At 39.3% G+C, this 18,278-nt stretch overlaps 3 protein-coding genes across 3 annotated transcripts in view; 1 reads left to right on the forward strand and 2 right to left on the reverse strand.

The window, feature by feature from the left end:
- Positions 1-911: 911 nt before the first annotated feature.
- On the reverse strand, positions 912-6,383 carry LOC144656891 (uncharacterized). The gene is made up of 6 exons (XM_078517139.1): positions 6,253-6,383; positions 5,002-5,266; positions 3,871-4,337; positions 2,801-3,442; positions 2,098-2,306; positions 912-1,503 (listed from the first exon to the last, which is right to left on the reverse strand). Exons 2-6 carry the CDS (start codon positions 5,256-5,258, stop codon positions 1,384-1,386), a joined length of 1,695 nt encoding a protein of 564 aa, XP_078373265.1. The 5' UTR covers positions 5,259-5,266; positions 6,253-6,383; the 3' UTR covers positions 912-1,383.
- A 1,523-nt stretch (positions 6,384-7,906) lies between these two features.
- Positions 7,907-12,092, reverse strand: LOC144656610 (uncharacterized). Its single transcript, XM_078516857.1, has 5 exons — positions 11,976-12,092; positions 10,897-11,223; positions 10,222-10,241; positions 9,657-9,778; positions 7,907-8,372 (listed from the first exon to the last, which is right to left on the reverse strand). Coding segments are annotated over exons 1-5 (606 nt in total). The 5' UTR covers positions 11,978-12,092; the 3' UTR covers positions 7,907-8,237.
- Positions 12,048-18,278, forward strand: part of LOC144656596 (activating signal cointegrator 1 complex subunit 3-like) — a 36,417-nt gene continuing 30,186 nt past the window's right edge. The window contains exons 1-6 of the mRNA XM_078516815.1: positions 12,048-12,386; positions 13,194-13,239; positions 15,747-16,424; positions 17,074-17,141; positions 17,238-17,398; positions 18,106-18,247. Of these exons, the coding sequence (XP_078372941.1) occupies positions 12,174-12,386; positions 13,194-13,239; positions 15,747-16,424; positions 17,074-17,141; positions 17,238-17,398; positions 18,106-18,247 (1,308 nt within the window). The 5' untranslated portion in view covers positions 12,048-12,173. The remainder of the gene's footprint in view (positions 12,387-13,193; positions 13,240-15,746; positions 16,425-17,073; positions 17,142-17,237; positions 17,399-18,105; positions 18,248-18,278) is intronic.

Here is an 18,278-nt window from a genome sequence, read left to right on the forward strand (position 1 = left end):
GTTAACGTTAAACTGGATGGAACTTTATGTAAATTCTAAAATATTTTGGAAATTCACGATGAAATTAATACGTACAGCCGTCAGGCTTTCAGATCAGCGGCTGCCTCGGATGTACATGTCTCAGTAGCCGGCGTGGCAAAGCCTTCCCGCATTTTGGGCGTGGCCAAAACGTGGAAAACTCTTCTTTCGTACGGGAACACACGGCTTACTACGCAGGATACATATCTAGCTTAAGTCGCATTTCAGAGAATTTTAGATTCCCTGGTTTACCACTAATTTTTGATAGGATCTGATTGGGTTTTCGTTAAGCTCTTTATTTGTCATTTTCCAAATAGTTATCCTGTGACGTGAATTTTTGCGGGTTTTCGTTTTTGCGATTTTTGTGATTGTTTCACGATGAGTAAATGAGAAAAAAATATCTGTGTACAAAAACTTCTCCACCAACATTGTATCTAAATAAAGCGATTATTGCCCCTCCCCCCAAATTATTATTTTTATTTTATTTAACTTTTCTGTATGTTTATTAAAACGTGTCTTCCGTAATGTAGTAACGGTAAGAATCTAAAGCATTTGTTTACGCCACTATTAAGGCATGCCAGTGCACGTTTTCGCATATTTCCGGTCTCACGGCCGATTAACCCATCAACCTGAGCTAGCAAAGCGGAAACGTATAAATATCTCAACAAGGATTGTCGAGCTTCGTGAAATAAAGCACCTAGAAGAACCATTATTTAAAAGAATCGCAGGAGAACCGGACACGAGCACTTTGGGTGTTAGGCTATGAACATTTTACGTTCAGCTTCCGGCTGCATCCGTGAGTAGGGGCACAGGAACACAGAGGAACAGTCCGCTCAGATATCTCATCTCTCCCACGAGAAATATAAACAAACGCACAAGCAAACAAACTTCAATTCATTTAATAATATTTATTGGTTGAACAGAGTACCCACCACACACAAACGCATGCCACAAACCCACAATATGTGTCTATGTCTCACGCATGTGCATATTTATACGATGAAATTATAATTTTTTTAATGCTTAGCCCTGCTTAGCCCACTAACTAGTATTAAGCAAGATTAATTTTAAGCATTTAAAAATTTCATCAAAGCGAGATATCCTTTACTCTCCACTTGATGCAAAAAAACTTGCTTAGGTAAAATGATTAAAAATGTCATGTATCCTCCCTTTCTAAAAATTTTTCGAGCGGAAAAACTGAATCGTCACGCAATCTTCCTCCTTTACCAAGGAGGGAAGATTGCGTGACGAGCCAAAATAATCTGTGTTGAAATGAGTAAGTTGTAGGCACGCATCGCGTACAAAAGAGAAAAACTTCATTATGCCCTAAGGTCATAGTTTTTTAACTCTATCCACCGGCTAAACTTAAGCCTCCACACTGAGACACTTCAATGCGTTTGACGCAGACATGTTGGTCTTCTTGATAAGATCTTCCACATCTTCAGTGCTAAAGCTGACTTCAAATTTGGACATCAGTGTCGTAAGCTATCAAAACAAAGAAAAGTAACGTTAAGTAAAGTACCAAGCCTTTTGAAAATCTGTTTGAGAGCAGGAATCCAATTTAATGGAGACAATGAAGCAGAGAGAAGACCCTTGAAACAGCGCCTAACCTTATAGTCTGATAGCCAGTTAGGGGCAAAATGGAAAGTCGGGGAGAGATGAGGACAAAATGAACACAAGCGAAATTTTAGGGGAGTTTCGGTATTTCGAAAAAAAGGGTAGTTGGTATTAAGGGGAGGGGAACAGAGTTGGGCTGTATATAAGGCGATTCCAAGCAAAAAAGGGACAGTTCTATATAAAGAGGAGAAGCAGAGGCTGATAGAGAGAGAAAGAAAGTGGGGAAGAAGTCAGATTCTGCATAATTAAGGGAAGGCCAGAGTAAACGTACAGCGAACAAGAGAAACCACTACAGGATTCGTTCGTCCGTCCGTTGCCACATGAGACACAATCTGGGAGTATGTAACAGGTGCTAAATAAACTGCTACTGAAATCCATGCCAGTGGGTTTGTTAGATTGGTAAGTTTATCTGTTCCGAAACTTAGCTTGCTCAAAAACAGCGAACATGGAACATGTTCTTACCTCTTTAGACGTCATCAGGAACTCTTTTTGCGCCAAAGGCTTGTGCTGCCCCAATCCCCTCCGGATGTAACGAGAGTGGATTGGACAACAATTCAGTGTGTACAGGGCTCCTGCGATGACATCACCAGGCCAAGTGCATTCAGACGCTTTAGTCAAGTGATTCACGTCAATGTCAACGTCAACTGCTGCGTTCTCGACCCACAAACCCCCTGGAACAAATTCCGCATAGATTTGGAATCAGGAATGACGAATGTCAGTAAATGCATTAGCAATCTTAAAAGTTTATCACGTCAAATGCGTAAAAGCGCGCTCTTATTAGGCGAAAGTGACGTTTTATAACTATCTTATGGAATCACTGACTGTATTTTTATTTTTTAATTTAAACCATTTTTCAGTCAGTTTTGCATGGCCAATGGGATGAGAAAACGCTGAATTTTGTTGCGGGCTTTAATAATATAACGTTAACTTACGTAGGATGTCAGGTCGATGTCTTGATGTATTAGAATAAAAAGAAAGTAGCCCTAGTATCTGAACAGCTGAAGTCCAATTTGAGTACAATTACTGCATTTGTACCGGTTATCAAGAAGACGGCTTAGCTAAAGTGAATTGAAGTACTCGACAAATTATTGTTGTAACTAAGGACAGCTTCTCCGCTAATGTTAGAAACAGGAATAGTTAAAATGTGACCCTCGTCACTTCATACCTTCTTTATCACACCCAATCAGTGCAGTGAATTTGCGAGGCTTATCACCTTCAAGTTTGAAGCCTTCCATGGTTGACAGCAAGCTACGCGCGTTCTTTATGATATCATTCTTTGAGCTACCATCCCGTGCTTCAATTTTACTGATGCGAACTGGCTTCTTGAACAGCTTCAAATCAACACAACTGCTGATAGTATTTGTCCATTCTGTGAGCTTTTCCTCTGGGACGAGCAAAACGACGTCTTTCTTTTCAGTTGCCATGAGAGACTTGATGATTGACAGCACACTGAAGCCTTCCTTGGTGGAAACATCGTTCAATGTTACTATGGCAACCGAAGAAGAGTGGCTGAGTCTCAAAGCTGCTTTGACAAGAGAGTCAGCTGGTTCGTCCGGTTTACCATTGAACTCGCCAATAACTGGTTTTCGTGAACCGCGTTTATCGAGTTTTTCCAGTTGCTGAATAAGTTCCAGTGCCTTGTCTGAAATCAACGAACCCAAGACAGGTTGTTCGCATATGAACACAGCGCGAGTTTGTAACGTTCCAGTCTTTGGGGCGTGCATCTTGTTAAAAGCCTCGTTGCTTAGATCAGTAATGAAATTACAACAGTTCGCATTTGGACTCAAGCTTATCATCAGTGGAAGTTCTGAAAAACAAAATAGAAAACAAACGAAATAATTCAAATTTATAAAGCGCTTATGTTATTACAATAGAAAGGAAATAAAATAAATCAATCAATCCATCAATTAATCCATCAATCAATCAGTGAATCAACCAATCAGTCAGTCAGTCAGTCAGTCAGCCACTAGCAGTCAACCAAACCAGCAAACCAATTGCAACCGGCCAACCAACCAACCGAGCGACCGAACGACCGACCGTTTTTTCGGAGCATTTTATGTGCCAATTTTGCACCCCACTCCTATCACAGTCGTAAGTTCCAGCGAGTCACATATTTCTAGTTTACGTTAGTCAGATCAGTTATTACTTTGATTTTGGCTTTATGTTGGCAGGAGTCCATCACTGGCCTCCTCCTCTGTTCCTCATAAGAAAATTAAACGCTTCAGCGTGACATACTTGCACTGGTTAACGCCTCCATAGCAGTTGTTCCACAGCCCCAGAACAAGCATACGTCTCCTTCCTTTATGTTTGGTTCGTCATCGTATTCAGGGTGTAGGAGATCTTTAACACCAATCCAACAAGGATGACCAATATGTACAGGGGCTCCGTGCACTTGGTCCAAAACAGCGGTCACTTCTGCGGCCCTCTGAACCAGATTCCGGGGCATTGGACGCATTGATGCGACGACATTACCTGAAAAGGGGCCCGACGGGATGCAAGGAATCTTGGTCTTGTAGCTCGGTACAGAACGGTCGACCTGTTGATGTCGAACTGGAAGGTCAGCGCTCGATAACGCAAGCTCAAACGAGTGGCTGCAGCCGAGATAGAATGAAACAAAGTCATCAAACGGAATATCCAGTACATCTGTGACGGTTTTTGTGAAGACTCCGGTCTCGAATATCCCGTATGCTGTCTGATCTGTCCTAAGAAGTTAAAATTGAACCAAAGTTAAGTGAAACTGAACAAAAAACAAGCCTTTTCAAGTTTTCTTTTCCAAGTGAACAGTAGCAGTTCCAAGATTCAGGGGAAGGGACGATGAGACGAGAGGGGGGTGGCACTCAACCCACCCACCCCAACCCCCGATACAGTTTCGTCTCTGTCTTTTTTAAAGCACTATAAAACTGTTTCTCGGGTCTTTTCCGAATCCTATTGAAAATGCTGTCATGGTTTGGTTACATCGGTACTTAGAGAGCTGATATGGCCGTACCCCCTTTTAAAACCTCATTGCAAAATGGGGGAAACTGAAAACCGCCGGCCGAACTTGCAAAATGCCGCGGTTTACTCTACTGACACAAATAGTGTGTTGTTAGTTATTAGAACGCTTTTCAATTGAATGTCGAAGGTAATAATCGAAATTGCTTTCAGTTGCTTTGGCTTAACTGCGTTCTGTGCGGTCAACCAATCAGATGAAAAATGACGGCCCACACGTCAGCCAATATCGTGATTTGGTCATACGTGCTTTCCCGCGCACTGCAAACCGTTCATTACGTTGTTTGCGTTTGTTTTGATTTGCCGTTGTAGTTGCTTTGGGTTTGGTTTATTACGACACTCAGTTGAAAACCGCTCTATCCTCTCCCCAATAATTACCGGATGTCTGAATCAGCAGCTATAGGTGACGCGGACACTTCTCCTCGTTTGCTTTGATGCACAATGGGGCACGGCGTGTTGTTCATTTGGCAAAATTTAGCGAAATGTTCTGCCGCTGCCGAAGGAATAATATGAACGCTGACTTGGGTGAAAGCTGCTGAGATACCGCCGGTCTGGACTAATGGAAAGAAGTTTTGTCGAAACTGACTCCTGGCCTGAGCTGGGGTCCAGTTTGCACGGTCCTTGAAAGACAGCATCTTGGGTTCTAAGTAAGACAGGAGATATCCATACATGTACCACAATTAACTTGACAAAGTAAAAAGCTTACTGACAGTAGCTTCGAAGGAGCAAATGGATCGCTGGCGCAACTGTAGTGGAACTCGGATATAACAGGGTCCTTCCAAACGAAATCCCCGGGAATAACGATCGATTTTTTTAGCTAGGCACAAGTTCAGATCTCAAGCTAACAGATCCCTAGTGAAATGAACCCTTGTTATAATTCCTATTGAACGAGCACAATTTCCAAGTCCCTTAGTATTTCGTTACATCGCCGGAGGTTTCACTGTATTTGTCCCGGGAAGGCGGGATTAAACATGTGAATGCCTTTTTGTGCCACTTAACATGGGTTTACTGGCATATATTGGGGATGTTTTGGAGGAAATGGAGCTGAAAATTTGCACCAAAACAGTCCCCTGACAACCTGGGGTGCTCTTGCGTGGGGGTCAACTGTCTGGTGGCGTTCCAAAAATAATTATCTTTCTTCTACCCCAAATTCACATTTACTCCCGCCTTAAGGTGGCAGCCTGAAAATAATTAGCTAACAAATAAAAATCGTCACGGTGACGATTTTGAACACTTAGCATTGTTGTTTGTCTAATGTCGAAGAGACCGTACAGTGTTTTTAGCAACTCCATGCATGCTAAATCTCAAGATTTTTGGAACGAGATCGAACTCTTTTCTCTCGTCACGCGTGACGAGCCCAAAGAATGTCTGCATAGGAGATCGAGTAGAAGGATTCATCGAAGCAGGATTCAGGCAGTGGGACGGTATCTAGAGTAGCAGCACAAGTATCCGAGAATGCGTGTTTCATCAACATGATTGACGATAGAATTAGTGTAAGTTTCGGCTGATGAATCTGGGCAAGATTCCATACACATTAAATTTTGAGAGTCTCGTTTTATCAAGATATATTAGCGAAATGGGGCCCCTTATAGGCTATCTTTGGACAAGAGAGACACCTGGCTGACTTACAGTTTTTGCTGCTACACTTCAGGCTCTGAGTATCTGGGTCTCGGTAAAGCGTGAATGCAATCCTTAAATCAAGTACTGCAGAAAATCTGAATCACTGAGTCAACTACGCAGCGTTTTGCCACAGACATCGATCATATGACCCTCAGTGTGTGACCAGCCTTAGACAATATATAGACTGATCTTTGCTGACGTCACTGTCTATTTTGCCTCATTGGCATACAACTGCGTAGAGAATGCTTTATGTTACATACAAATTGACTTCAGACGTTTCTTATCAGTTATAGTGAAGAACAATAGAATTTTGACAGAAATAATTGCAATTTAAATAACCACACCACGTGACCTAGCTCCTTTAATAATCGATCAGAAACTGGAGCGCTTTTGCTATGAAGCAAATATTGTAAACAGAGATTCCCCCAAACAGAAATCGAATACCAATGGAGTATCCGGATACTGAATGGGTCGTTTGTACGTATTCTACAATTTCAGACAAAACCATAAGTATCTGAGACACTTGAGATGGGTCCCCCACCCCACCCCACCGCTTCAACAATGTTGGAAGCTGTTGGAGGTTGTAGCGTAAAGTAGCAGGACGCGTGAGAGAAAGTAGGGCGGGATAAATGAGATATACTCTTCTGGGTTAAAAATCATTTATCACGATATATATCGAGTCCCTTTTTTGCGATGTAAAAAAAAAATTAATCACCTTCAATTTGAGGTCATCCATACAATAATAGCTGACTAAGGGCGAAAGATACCAAAAAGGTAGCCTGTTCCAGCACAGGTAGCGCAACAGGTTCCAACTGTTGCTCTCTCGATCAATGACAAATGTCAATGACAATATAGAGAGAGCAACCGTTGGAACTAAAACTGCACTAAATCGGCTAAAAAAACCACACAGCACACAAAGGGATCGAGCAACAAAGGAGTTAAGGTTTGCAGTTTTTATTGTAATTCGACGGTTTTTTTTTTTTCGTTCTTTTCGGCTTTATTTCCCATACAAATCCTTATAAATACGCAAATCGTTCGAATTACGTAACAATGCAAAGGTCATCATAAGAGCTACATTTGTACTTATATATCGTGCTTGGGCTACCTGTGGTGCCAGGCGTTTGGTTACCTTGTTGGGGAGCTGCGCAAAAAACAGAATTAGTGCCAAGACAGGCGAGTGAAAAAAATGGCGAGGGGACTTACCAAAAAGAAAAAAAAAACACAAAATTAAAAAGAATAAGAATAATCAAGGTCAAAACTGTGCAAGATTTAAACAAATCACAAAACCGTTTTTTTCTAACTTTCCTTTGTTTTTTGTTTTTTATAACGTTCATCAACGCCGAGGTATTCAAGCAATTGTACTTTCTAAATTCTTTGACAAGTACAGGCATGTCTATTTCCTAAACTGAGTGGCCATGTTCTCTCTGGCCTGCTTTATGCCATTGGCAGGCTCTTAAATTGCATTCCGATAGTCATAAACAATTGAATTAGTTTTTAATCTATAACAGAGGCAAGCAATAGTCTAGTTTAACTAAACAGGTTTAAAACGTGCTTAGTTTGAGAACGCGCGCAGTGTGAACTGGCAAATTTTAACCCTTGTTTAGTTAAACAACTGTTAAACGTTAAACGTTTTGGTGTCAATGAGGTAAAAGACTAGTATGAGTTTGTAACTATAAAAATATGAAAGACTCGCTTTTATTGAACGTACTGGTGTTTATTTAAATTTCGATGCTCTTGTAATTGATTAATGCCTTTATGCAGCCATTATTTGAGTCACACAACGATCATCTTGGTCACGCAATGCTCTTCTCAGTCACGTAACACAACGCTCCTCTCCACAGAGAAACATAGTATGACGACCTGAATAATAGTTGTTATGGAGACTAGCAGCCGAGATCCTCGACTGAAAAGGAGTCTACATGTACATTACACTGAAGAGAATTATTTTAATTAATTTAGACTGTAAAGACTAGGAAACTGCAATGTTCATTATTTTATGATGCTGAATCTACTGGATATTTAACACTGATGTTTAGAGGTATCAGTTTTTCTGCTCCTAGAATGCTCTCCAGTAATGTTGACGTAGTGGTAAGATCTTCCAGCATCATTCGTGTATTGTGAGAGACATCCTGCAGACAAAAAATGGGAATTAAAAAAATTATCGTTAAAAATGTCACTCAAACATTGATAACACCCTTACTTCAATTTGGCAAACCGTTAACTTAAAATGTACAATGTAATTCCCTACAAAAAGATCAACAACAAGGAGATATAAAGGTTAGTAAGATCTGTTCAATCCAAAGAGAGCAGCCAGATGGAGATTGCCCCAAAAATTCTCAAGCACCCAACACACACTCCTGGATGGTTAAAGGCACTAGGAGAGTACACCCTAAAATGCAACTGTAAAACCCAGGGACCCTATTTGCTTTATTGTTTGTACGAAGGATTTTCAAGTGCGGTACAATATGCCCCGGGGGGGGGGGGGGGTGACTCGCACATGATAGTGACGGGGATGCTCGTCGTCTTGCTTAGGGGTGTAAATTTCGGATTTTTGGTCTCGCTTAGGGTGTTCTGGGCAAAAGGCCAATATTTTTAGCCATAATGGTCTCGTTTAGGGCTACACACGAAGAAATATACAAATATAAATTCTATTCTTAGTTTGTTGATATCTTTTAGGGGTCAACAAAAGGTTGAGCCACACCCAGATTGGTCTCTTCAAGGGGTTCTTTTTAAAATTTCCGACAAGCATCCCCGTCCATGTCATAAAGGAGTCCCCCCCCCCCCCCGGGAATATGCCTTTGTTGTGAGGTGTGGTCAGTGCCCTAAGGGGGACCCTTGCTTCCTTGGTACTCCCTTAGATTGCTATGTGCAAAAGGTACAGTTTTTGGGCCTTTTTGGTCTGAAATAGGCAGGGGCAGATTTGGGGAGGGGGCTGGGGGCAACCCTTTTTCTTTTGAAGAGTAAACTTTTGCTCACAAATGACCCCAGAATGCTGAATTTTAGATAATTTGTTGGGAGGGGGCCTCTTCCTGAATTTTTTGGAACTGCACCTGGCAGGGTATGGATTTTGACCATTTTGGTCTGAAATTGAGTATAGTTTTTTTATAGAATAAAAAAAGATATTGTTATCATTGTTGTTATTCATCTCTTGAGATTTGTGATTAAATTGACATCAGGAATTGAAGCCCTTCTTAAATGTTTTACACAAACTGAAACAGTTCCTTGGAAGGGGAAATCGTATATTTTGGTCTACAGTAGTTCTAAGAAGCATCATACACAGCCCCACCAACATTTTTGGAAGTCCCCCACAGGTCTTTTGTCTTTTCATGCAATTACTTAAGAATAAAGATACATTGTAGACTAGAAGTCCAGCATATTAAACCAAAAGGAGCTCCTGATTCAATCGAACATACCTGTGCTGCAGTTTGAGCTCGGCTGAGATGAAATGTGGAGCTTTCAAGTTTGTCACTAGCTGACTTGTAACATTTAGTTAAGCCCTCGACAAGGTCACTTCGCAGCTCCAGATTTCTTTCTCCTATGAATGAAAAATAAAAGGATATGGAAGAGATATATAGCCTTAAAGTTAAACTGTTAATTATGCTGGGCCGTAGTCTTTACATAAACTGTAGATCTGTGTGAAATCTTTCTCGTGATATGATTCTGTGATTCTAATGTTCAAATATTACAGAGCTGGAGAAAAAAGAGAAACAAAGAATGTAGCCAGCGTAACCGAGTGCGAGTGCTTTGTTTACAGCGAACTGACAGAAGAGATGAGCTGCAAAGCAGCAAGGGAATTGGGGAGGAATCGCCCACCAGTTACGCAGGTTACAAAGGATGCTAGACATACAATAGTCAAAGGTGAAATGATGGTGGGCTAAGGGGACTCAACAAACATCCTTGGCAGACTTGAGGCTTTCCTCCACACAGAAGGTTATTTTACAGCTCTCAATATCTGAGCTAGTTATCTAGTATACTTACTCAGTTTCCGGTGGAAGGGACTTTTCATGCGAATGTACGAGGTATCCATAGTTTCATGTGTAAAAGAAAGAAAGAAAAACAACAAAAAATTTGCAATAGATTAATTGAATCAACATGATAACAGCAAAATACAATATGCAGTAATGTAACAGTAAATAACATTATTAAAATGCACACTTTTTAGTAAATAACATTTTAAAGGGCAAATGTGCACCATAATGAGTGCCAACATCTCAATCTTATCTCATCTTAATAGTCCCTGGCTGATCAATAGAATTGATTGATTGATTGATAATACCAAGGTGAAGATGGTCCTTGCCTTACTAAAATAAGAGGGCCCAGAGTGAAAGTGGGTGGGAAGGGTGAATAGGCAGAAGGGGGGGGGGGAGGGGGTGAGCCCCTCCCCTAGATCTGGCCTCCCTGACCAGAAAGACTATATGTTGTTAACCAATTCAATATGTACTCAGAAGGGTTTTATTATGTTCTGTCAGTTTTCTCCCATTTTTTCAAATTTTATTTTATTCAATACCCAGCCATTTCACACAACCTTCTGCTCAGTATTCAAACTATTTAAAATTCTTTTCTACATTGCTTATACTTTTCTTACTGTAGTTACATTAATTATCATGTAAACCTAATATTGTTTACAGTGAACTACATCAGTTGAACACTTACGAATCAAACTTGTAAACAATCTTCTGCCTTTTGCCTTTAACTCCTGCACTAGTTTCCATCTCAAATTCCTGCATTTCACTGTCAGGCTCTTGTTCTTCTTTTAAAAGTTTACTCTCTGTCTCCGAATCTTCATCACCTTTTTCGGTCCCTTTCTTGTTATCATCAACATCATCATCCTCGTCATCAGTTTCAGATGCTTCTCCACTGACCATTGTGCTACTCACCATCGTGTTGCGCATAAAAGATGTCGTATTCTGATCAGGTTCACTATCAGGAGTTCCATCTCTACCATGTACTTCTTGAGTTTCCTTTCCTGTGGGTTCAGACCTTAAGATACAAAATAAATAAATAAATAAAATTGTTTCCTAATCTTTTATATTGTGTGAAGTGTAGTGACCTGATGGTTGGTGTATGGGACTATGAGTGGTCTGGATGTAAGTCCTGCTAGGGTCACTGTGTTCCAGTGTTCTTCTAAAGGTAAGACACCTAATACTATCAGAGTTCCTCTTTCCACGTGCACCCCATGGTCAGAGTATAAATAAAAGTCTGTGTTCTGGTCTATGTGGTCTATCAGGCCAGAGCTTGGTTTCTGTAACATTAGGGACTAGGGGTATTTCTGCTCCTCCGTGGATGGGATGCTAGTCCCAGTCAAATAAATCGTTCAAGGTGAGTTAATCACTCATCAATTGCAAAGGATGGATCGAAATTTAAAATTTTAAGAAATTAAATAAGCTTACAGAACGTATTACTAAGCTTTATTACATCCTAATCCAGTAGTAAAGTAACCTGTTTTGGCTACATCTGCTGGGAAAGCTAAAAGATCAGCAAGTTCATGCAGTCATTTCCTTCAGTCTCAAAACTGATACTAAGGTGAGGAGAATGCAAATTGACCGATGTTTTTCATACTCAGCTGATTTGGTGACAAAGGTCGAATTTGGCTCCTCTGCCCCTGTGGTTTATGCGCGAAAAATAACAACAGTACCAAACATTGCATCCGTAATTGAAGCTTAATTTTCCACACTTATCAATGAAGTAATTTTCAAAAGTATATCGCTCATAATTCTCGATAAAATACTCACATATTTGACCAACATTCATCCACTTTCTTCTTTCATCCCTCCAACGTTTAATAATGGTGGCGTTTACACAACGTACTTATCCATGGATTATGTTACCGCTAGCGCCAAGACCGCGGGCTCAAAAGGAGAAAACATGGCGGACAAACAGGAAAGTCTTATAGTTTTTGGTGAATTTCTCCTGAAATATATATTGACAACATGCCGCCAATAGAACTTCCAAGGTTAACAGGCTCTTTGCGAGCTTTCTCAGGCCTCTCGTCTCCATACGCACGGCCGCCAGAAAATGGCGATGACTTGAAGAGAAAGCGACAACTGAGATCAAAGAAGCAACTTGAGAAGACTTTGTCGTGGCTTGAATTAAAAGGTTTGATTTTAGACGCGACGAGCTTCGACAAAAATGCTACTCAAGAGGTAGGAAGGGGATATCTACGATGTATACATCTATGCCTGAAGGGAAAAGATGAACTTAATAACCCAGGAACAACTAATAAAGGGCCATTCCACCTCCCATCTATCCCCCCCCCCCCCCCCCTTGCAGACGAGATTTTCTGAAGGGGAAAGTAATTTCAGAGGGGGGCTGCTCCGTTGGCACGATCTTGCAAATATTTCTGAAGGGGTTAGGAAATAAAGTTGGCTTTTTTTGTTAGTGTGTTAATTCTGAGGGGGGCATATTGGCACTTTGACCTTTTTTCTTAGAGGGCCGGTGGGGGAAATTTTGGGAGAGATTTCCACACAGCCCCATACATTAATTATATATGCAACTATTTCATACTATTACTACACACAGACAGATATCATGAAAAGAACGAGTCAGTCAGAAAATTGTATGCATAATTAATGTATGGGGCTGTGTGGAAATCTTGCCGAATTTTGACTTATCTTGTCTACTGGGGGAGGGGGGTTTGGATTTCAAATGGAGTGGCTAACAAAAAGAGAGTGGTGGTTTTCGTCTTGAACACCAAAAATTGTTTTTCAATTATATGAAAATATGCTGTTGGATGCTGTTATGTGTAAAACATGGGACAGCAAAGGTGAAGCAGATCAAAAGCCGTACCAAAGCAAAAAAAATGGACAAATTTGTCAGTAATAACTGTACAAATTAATGTAGGTATTCTTGTCCCACACCTCAGGGTTTTAACAGGCTTCTGCTTGACCTTAAAGACGACCCAGGAGCTCCCAGGGGGTCAACCTTTATTTTTTGATGTTTTATTTTTTTAGGTAAAGACATTATTGAAGGAGCTTGTTCACACTTCTGCAGAAATTGGTATGGTTATATAAAATATTCATGTTTTAAAAATAAGTATCATGTATGACTATGAGACCTAAATCTTCAATTTCTATGAATTTGACAGATAATTAATTTGTAACACAAAATATATGTTTTAATGGAGGTCTAGCTTCCCAGTGCTGGTTAGTAGGTTGTAGCCGGGTTGGCTCTGAATTAAGACCTGGCTGGGATCTTTGTGTTGTGTCTCAACAGTGTTGTCTTAGATTAATGTAGAATTTGATCACTAATAATAAAACCTAATAATTATTTTGAAGAACTCTACATTAAGGAGGGGGGTGTAAGGGAGGTCTAAAACTTCAAAACTGCACAGAAATATGCTACAAAGCTGCAGACCGTGTCGAATTTTACTGAAATACCAAAACCGCAGTTTCAATCCAATGACCAGTGATGGTAGATAAGACTTGATCTAAGTTGAAGATCCGGCCTGGAATGTCATCAAGTTGATGTTTCATTTGATAAAACGATTGATCACATCAAGTTTTAACTGGAATTGGCTGCAATTACAAACCACATGGCTAGTTTGCATAATAATGACCCCTGATTGTGTAGCCTGATATGCTGTAAAGCAAAACACTCGGCTCGAGCTTGTTTAACTGAAGAAAAACAACCGGATGTGAAAGGATCCAGTGGAAGTGTAACAGAGTCGTATCACCGCAGACAATTTTTTCACTAATTACCACGCTCTAAAATTTGTAATAACCGCACACTGCTTAGACTTGTAAAACTGCAATACTGCAGGTTAAAATAAAAATTACAGCAAAACCGCACCAAAAATATTGCAAAACCACAGGACCCATGTTGATAGCAGTTTTTATAACTGAAATGGTCATCCTGTATAAATATGTTTTAATTATTATTATTATTATTATTATTATTATTATTATTATTATTATTATCACTGCAAACCCTTATGTCCCCTCATTAAGGTATCAGAATTCAGTTTTGTGTTTTTACATGTGACTCCATGCTTAAATCTTGTTATAGGAATACAACGAAGCATTTTAACAACGGGAACAAAATTTATGCGTAATAAAATAAAGGGAATTTAAGAAAAGTTCTGGTTAAAATGCTTATAGTTAATGTGTTTACATCAATAAAATTAACGTGATTGTTTGAAATTTGTGTTTTACATACATACTGTATTTACTCGAATAAGCGCCGCCCCCGAATAAGTCCTGATGCGGCGCTTATTTGAAGAATTTCGTTTAACTTAAAACGGCACTACAAAGCAACTTTAAAACAAGCGTGAACATCTCTTTGCATCAAAAGCGATGTTTCGCAGTTATGAGTGAGTGTGAGTGATTGTTTTATCGCTCTCCCATTAGTTTTTCTATTCAACACTCTTACAATACGTAGTTCTGTAAATGTTGTGAAGGCTGCAAACTTTGCCATGACAGCTAGCGCCACTTCTGTCTCAGCAAGAGACAAATACTGACCATCAAAATACACTCTTTTCAATAACTGTAAAAGATAAGATTCTTTGTGGCGTCCAAATTTTAAATAAGCACCGCCCTCAAATAAGCGCCGCCCTCGAATAAGCGCCGCACTTGAAGCGTGAAAAATTTAATAAGCGCCGCAGCGCTTATTCGAGTAAATACGGTACATACATTCTTTATTCAAGATGCAAACTGAAGTTACAAGTAAAAACAAAAAGAAAAGAAAAAAAAGGCACCAAGAAAAGGAAGTTGCGAGGTTAACCCTATATAAAACTCCCTAAAAAATACATAAAATATATAAAAAACAAAGTTCCTTACTTAAAAATTTAGATATAATTTAAGCTTTGATTTAAAAAGCTGGAGGCTATTAGCCTCCACAACGTCTCTAGGTAAATTGTTTCATAGCTTAAGTTTTTTAATAAAAAAAGAATGTTTGTAACAATTGAGTCTGGCAGGTTTGATAAAAAGTTTGTACGAATGATTAGCTCTCATATACTTAGTTGTGGCGAATTCGAAAAAGTATTCAAATTTCAGATGATAAAAACCAAAAACAATCTAACACTCGAACTAAAGATAAAAATATTCTACGGTCAGATAGAGTAGGCCATTTAAGCAGCTGTCTGACATCGGTCTTCATACGACATCTTCCCTTTCTGTTGATTAAGAGCAAGTCTCGATGCTCTTCTCTGTACACTCTCTAAAGCATGAATGTCCCTTGCGAGATAAGGGCTCTAAACAGGTACCACGTATTCCAAGATCGGCTGTACAAGAGATTTGTACAGTATGGAAAACATGTTTGAGTTAGCGGTGCCAACAGAGCATTTGATTGAGCCTAAAACTTTATTGGCTTTTTTCACGGTTATGCCAATATGATTGCCCCATGAGAAGTCTTTTGTTATCGTAACACCAAGATCTTTGAAGGTATCCACATCCTTAGGGGTTTATCAAAAGAGTAATTGGTCACTGATTTATCACGTGAATGTGTAACATGTACATGTATCCTTAATTTCCTATAATAAGGTAATTGTTTGATGCATTTTTTTCTAGTTGGCAAAGATTCATCAGGGGAAGCTGTGGAAAGTGCATCAGTATTTGTTTTCATAACTTTAAAGGATTCAAGTCACATTGGAAAAGGTGAAAGCGCAAAGCTAAAAAGTGCTTTTGGAGCATTTCCAGCTTCATCAGCAACTAAAGCCTGTCATATCATCCAGAGCATAATTTTACTGCTGCCTGAAGAATGCTTGGCAGTTATTAACAAACGTAGCATTGAAAAAAATGAAGAACCTTTGAAAGAGTTTGGCAGTGATATTAAATTTGCACCATTTAAAAGCAAAGTCATAACGCTAGATGATGCATTGCTTTCTGATTCTGAGGATGAAAATGTTGAAAATCAGATGGGTTTTCCAGCAATCAAAGAAGAACAAATTCCTTCAAAGGATATGCCAGGTGGTGAAGCAAATAGCAAAGATGAAATCAATGGCTCATGGCTAAGAAACCAATGTGAACATTATTTTAGTGACAGCAGTAGTGGCGTGTCAGTCCTGGATCTTTGCTCAGCACTTTTTGACATCCTCAGCTCTGAAAGAGATAACGCAGCTATTCAGAATGACTTATTTGAGCTTCTTGGATTTGATCGATTTGAATTCATTGAAACACTCCTGGCTAACAGACACAGGATAGTTATAGCAACTTCTGAAAGTGCATCTGATTTGAGTGAAAGCAGAGGTGAGTTGTATACCATACCTGCTATTAAGGTGAGCACACACAAGGGGATAATACTAGCCCCTGCAACAAGTCCCGTGGAGAGTTAACATGAGGGGACCAGTCACAAAGTCTTGTCCCCTTGAATGACAGTGTCAACCTTAGGATTTGTAAGAAAACTGTAAAGTAAAAAAAAAGTTTGTTGCCACATGGCATTTTAAAGAATGAGTAAAAATTGAATACTGTTAAAAAAGTTCTTAAAATAAATGTTTTTCTTGAGAATATAACCGTTATTTTTTTTTATTTTTTTATTTTATTGAAGATAATTCAGTAGACTTTACAATATTAATTATTAAAAAAGAAGACAAAAAAAAAATACAATATTGATAATACAAAGAAAAATTTACACAATTTCACTTCATATAAGTACAAGTACAAAGTTGGTTTACAACATAATGTTCTAAATACAATTTTTAGTGGAAACATAATAACCTAATATAAAATATAATATAAAAATAATAATATAATATAATCTTTTTGCCAGTAAAGTTATTTGCCATTATTCAGCAAATAACTCTATATCAGATCATGATCTTCACAATGCTACCGTGATAACTTATTTTCTGGATAAATAAACAATGCAACAGACATTACCCTGCAGTTTACTTTTCAGAGGCCACTAGAGTGAAGCCCACGGCAGGTCCAAGCAAGCCGTTGTATGGATGTCAAGTCACTGTACAGGTGTGTAAAGTGTAGCAAAAGATATTCTAGAGCATGCTGTTACCACTTTCCAACAAATACAGGAAGCATTGATGATGATTGCTTGCTCATTCACAGTCTGAACAAGAGAAGCAGTTGATGCGTCAGGTGAGGAAGGAAGAACGGAAAGAAGAACGACGTCAGGCTCGCAGAGACAAGAATCCAGATGAACAGGATGTTGATCAAGAAGCTTACCTCAGAGCAGTTGGCTTTGATCCTGACTCAATGAAAACTCAGAGGTATATTTAACAAATTCAGTTATCACATTTTCCCATGTTCACCACTCTTATAGACCACAGGAAAAAAAATCAGTGTGCAATCGCGCACACATGTGACAGGTGGTAAGATCACTTTTTTCTGCATAAAGCTGATTATTTTGGCGGGTATTTTGCCCCAAAGGACCCAATCGACATATCACTACTCATTGGTTTCCATATTCTGGAAAAATCACGACCTTTTTCAAGTTTTTTTGCAAGTTTTCTTGCCTTAATTATAGGTTATCATTTTTATGGTCTATGTTCTTATCGACCATAGTTCTTGACCATTGAGTGTGCAAGAATTCTGTCAGTTTTTGAAAAATTTCTTAGTGAGAGGTGAAAATGGCGTAATTATTTTGTTACCGTTATTTGTCCTACCAGTGCCGACTTGATAATTTCACTTGCCCACCAATGTGTTCGATAGTTTATTTGAACTTACATGTACCCTGTGAACTTGCAATCACCTTGAAACTCTGCACATGCTGTATGAAATGACGAGGATTCACCCAACAAATACTCAGTCACTTGACCATTCACTAAGATGTTAACACTCACAATGTAAATTAAAAAAAGCGCGCAAAAAACTATGTTATAAGTTATCTCACTTATATATTTGTTTGACATTTGTGCAAGTCACTGCTTTCCTTGTTTGCATCAAAAGTCATCTTTAAATTTGTTCTTTTATTTAGGGAGATAGCTCTACAGGCAGCATCCAGTGCCCCATTGCTCTCACGGCCAAAGAGAATTGTCCAGCCCAATCAGGTGTATCCATATGTGTTTGATGCTTTGGCCGAGACACAGAGAGCTACAGCTTTTATTTCTGACACCAAGGTATCATGCGTTCAACATGCATATGTGCTCT

The sequence above is a fragment of the Oculina patagonica genome, chromosome 6 (assembly GCF_052425735.1).
Source record: "Oculina patagonica isolate OP01 chromosome 6, crgOcupat, whole genome shotgun sequence".
Taxonomy (NCBI): domain Eukaryota; kingdom Metazoa; phylum Cnidaria; class Anthozoa; order Scleractinia; family Oculinidae; genus Oculina; species Oculina patagonica.

Excerpts from the sequence above, each read along its gene's own strand:
- LOC144656610 (XM_078516857.1), bottom strand. Across the intron at positions 10,242-10,896 it reads ATTGTTTACAAGTTTGATTC|TCCCTTCCACCGGAAACTGA; the intron begins GTAAGTGTTCAA and ends TCGCATGAAAAG. Across the intron at positions 8,373-9,656 it reads GAGCTCAAACTGCAGCACAG|GATGTCTCTCACAATACACG; the intron begins GTATGTTCGATT and ends TTTTGTCTGCAG.
- LOC144656891 (XM_078517139.1), bottom strand. The coding sequence starts at position 5,258 with ATGCTGTCTTTCAAGGACCGTGCAAACTGGACCCCAGCTCAGGCCAGG. Across the intron at positions 2,307-2,800 it reads GATTGGGTGTGATAAAGAAG|GGGGTTTGTGGGTCGAGAAC; the intron begins GTATGAAGTGAC and ends AATTTGTTCCAG. Across the intron at positions 1,504-2,097 it reads TCCTGATGACGTCTAAAGAG|CTTACGACACTGATGTCCAA; the intron begins GTAAGAACATGT and ends TTGTTTTGATAG.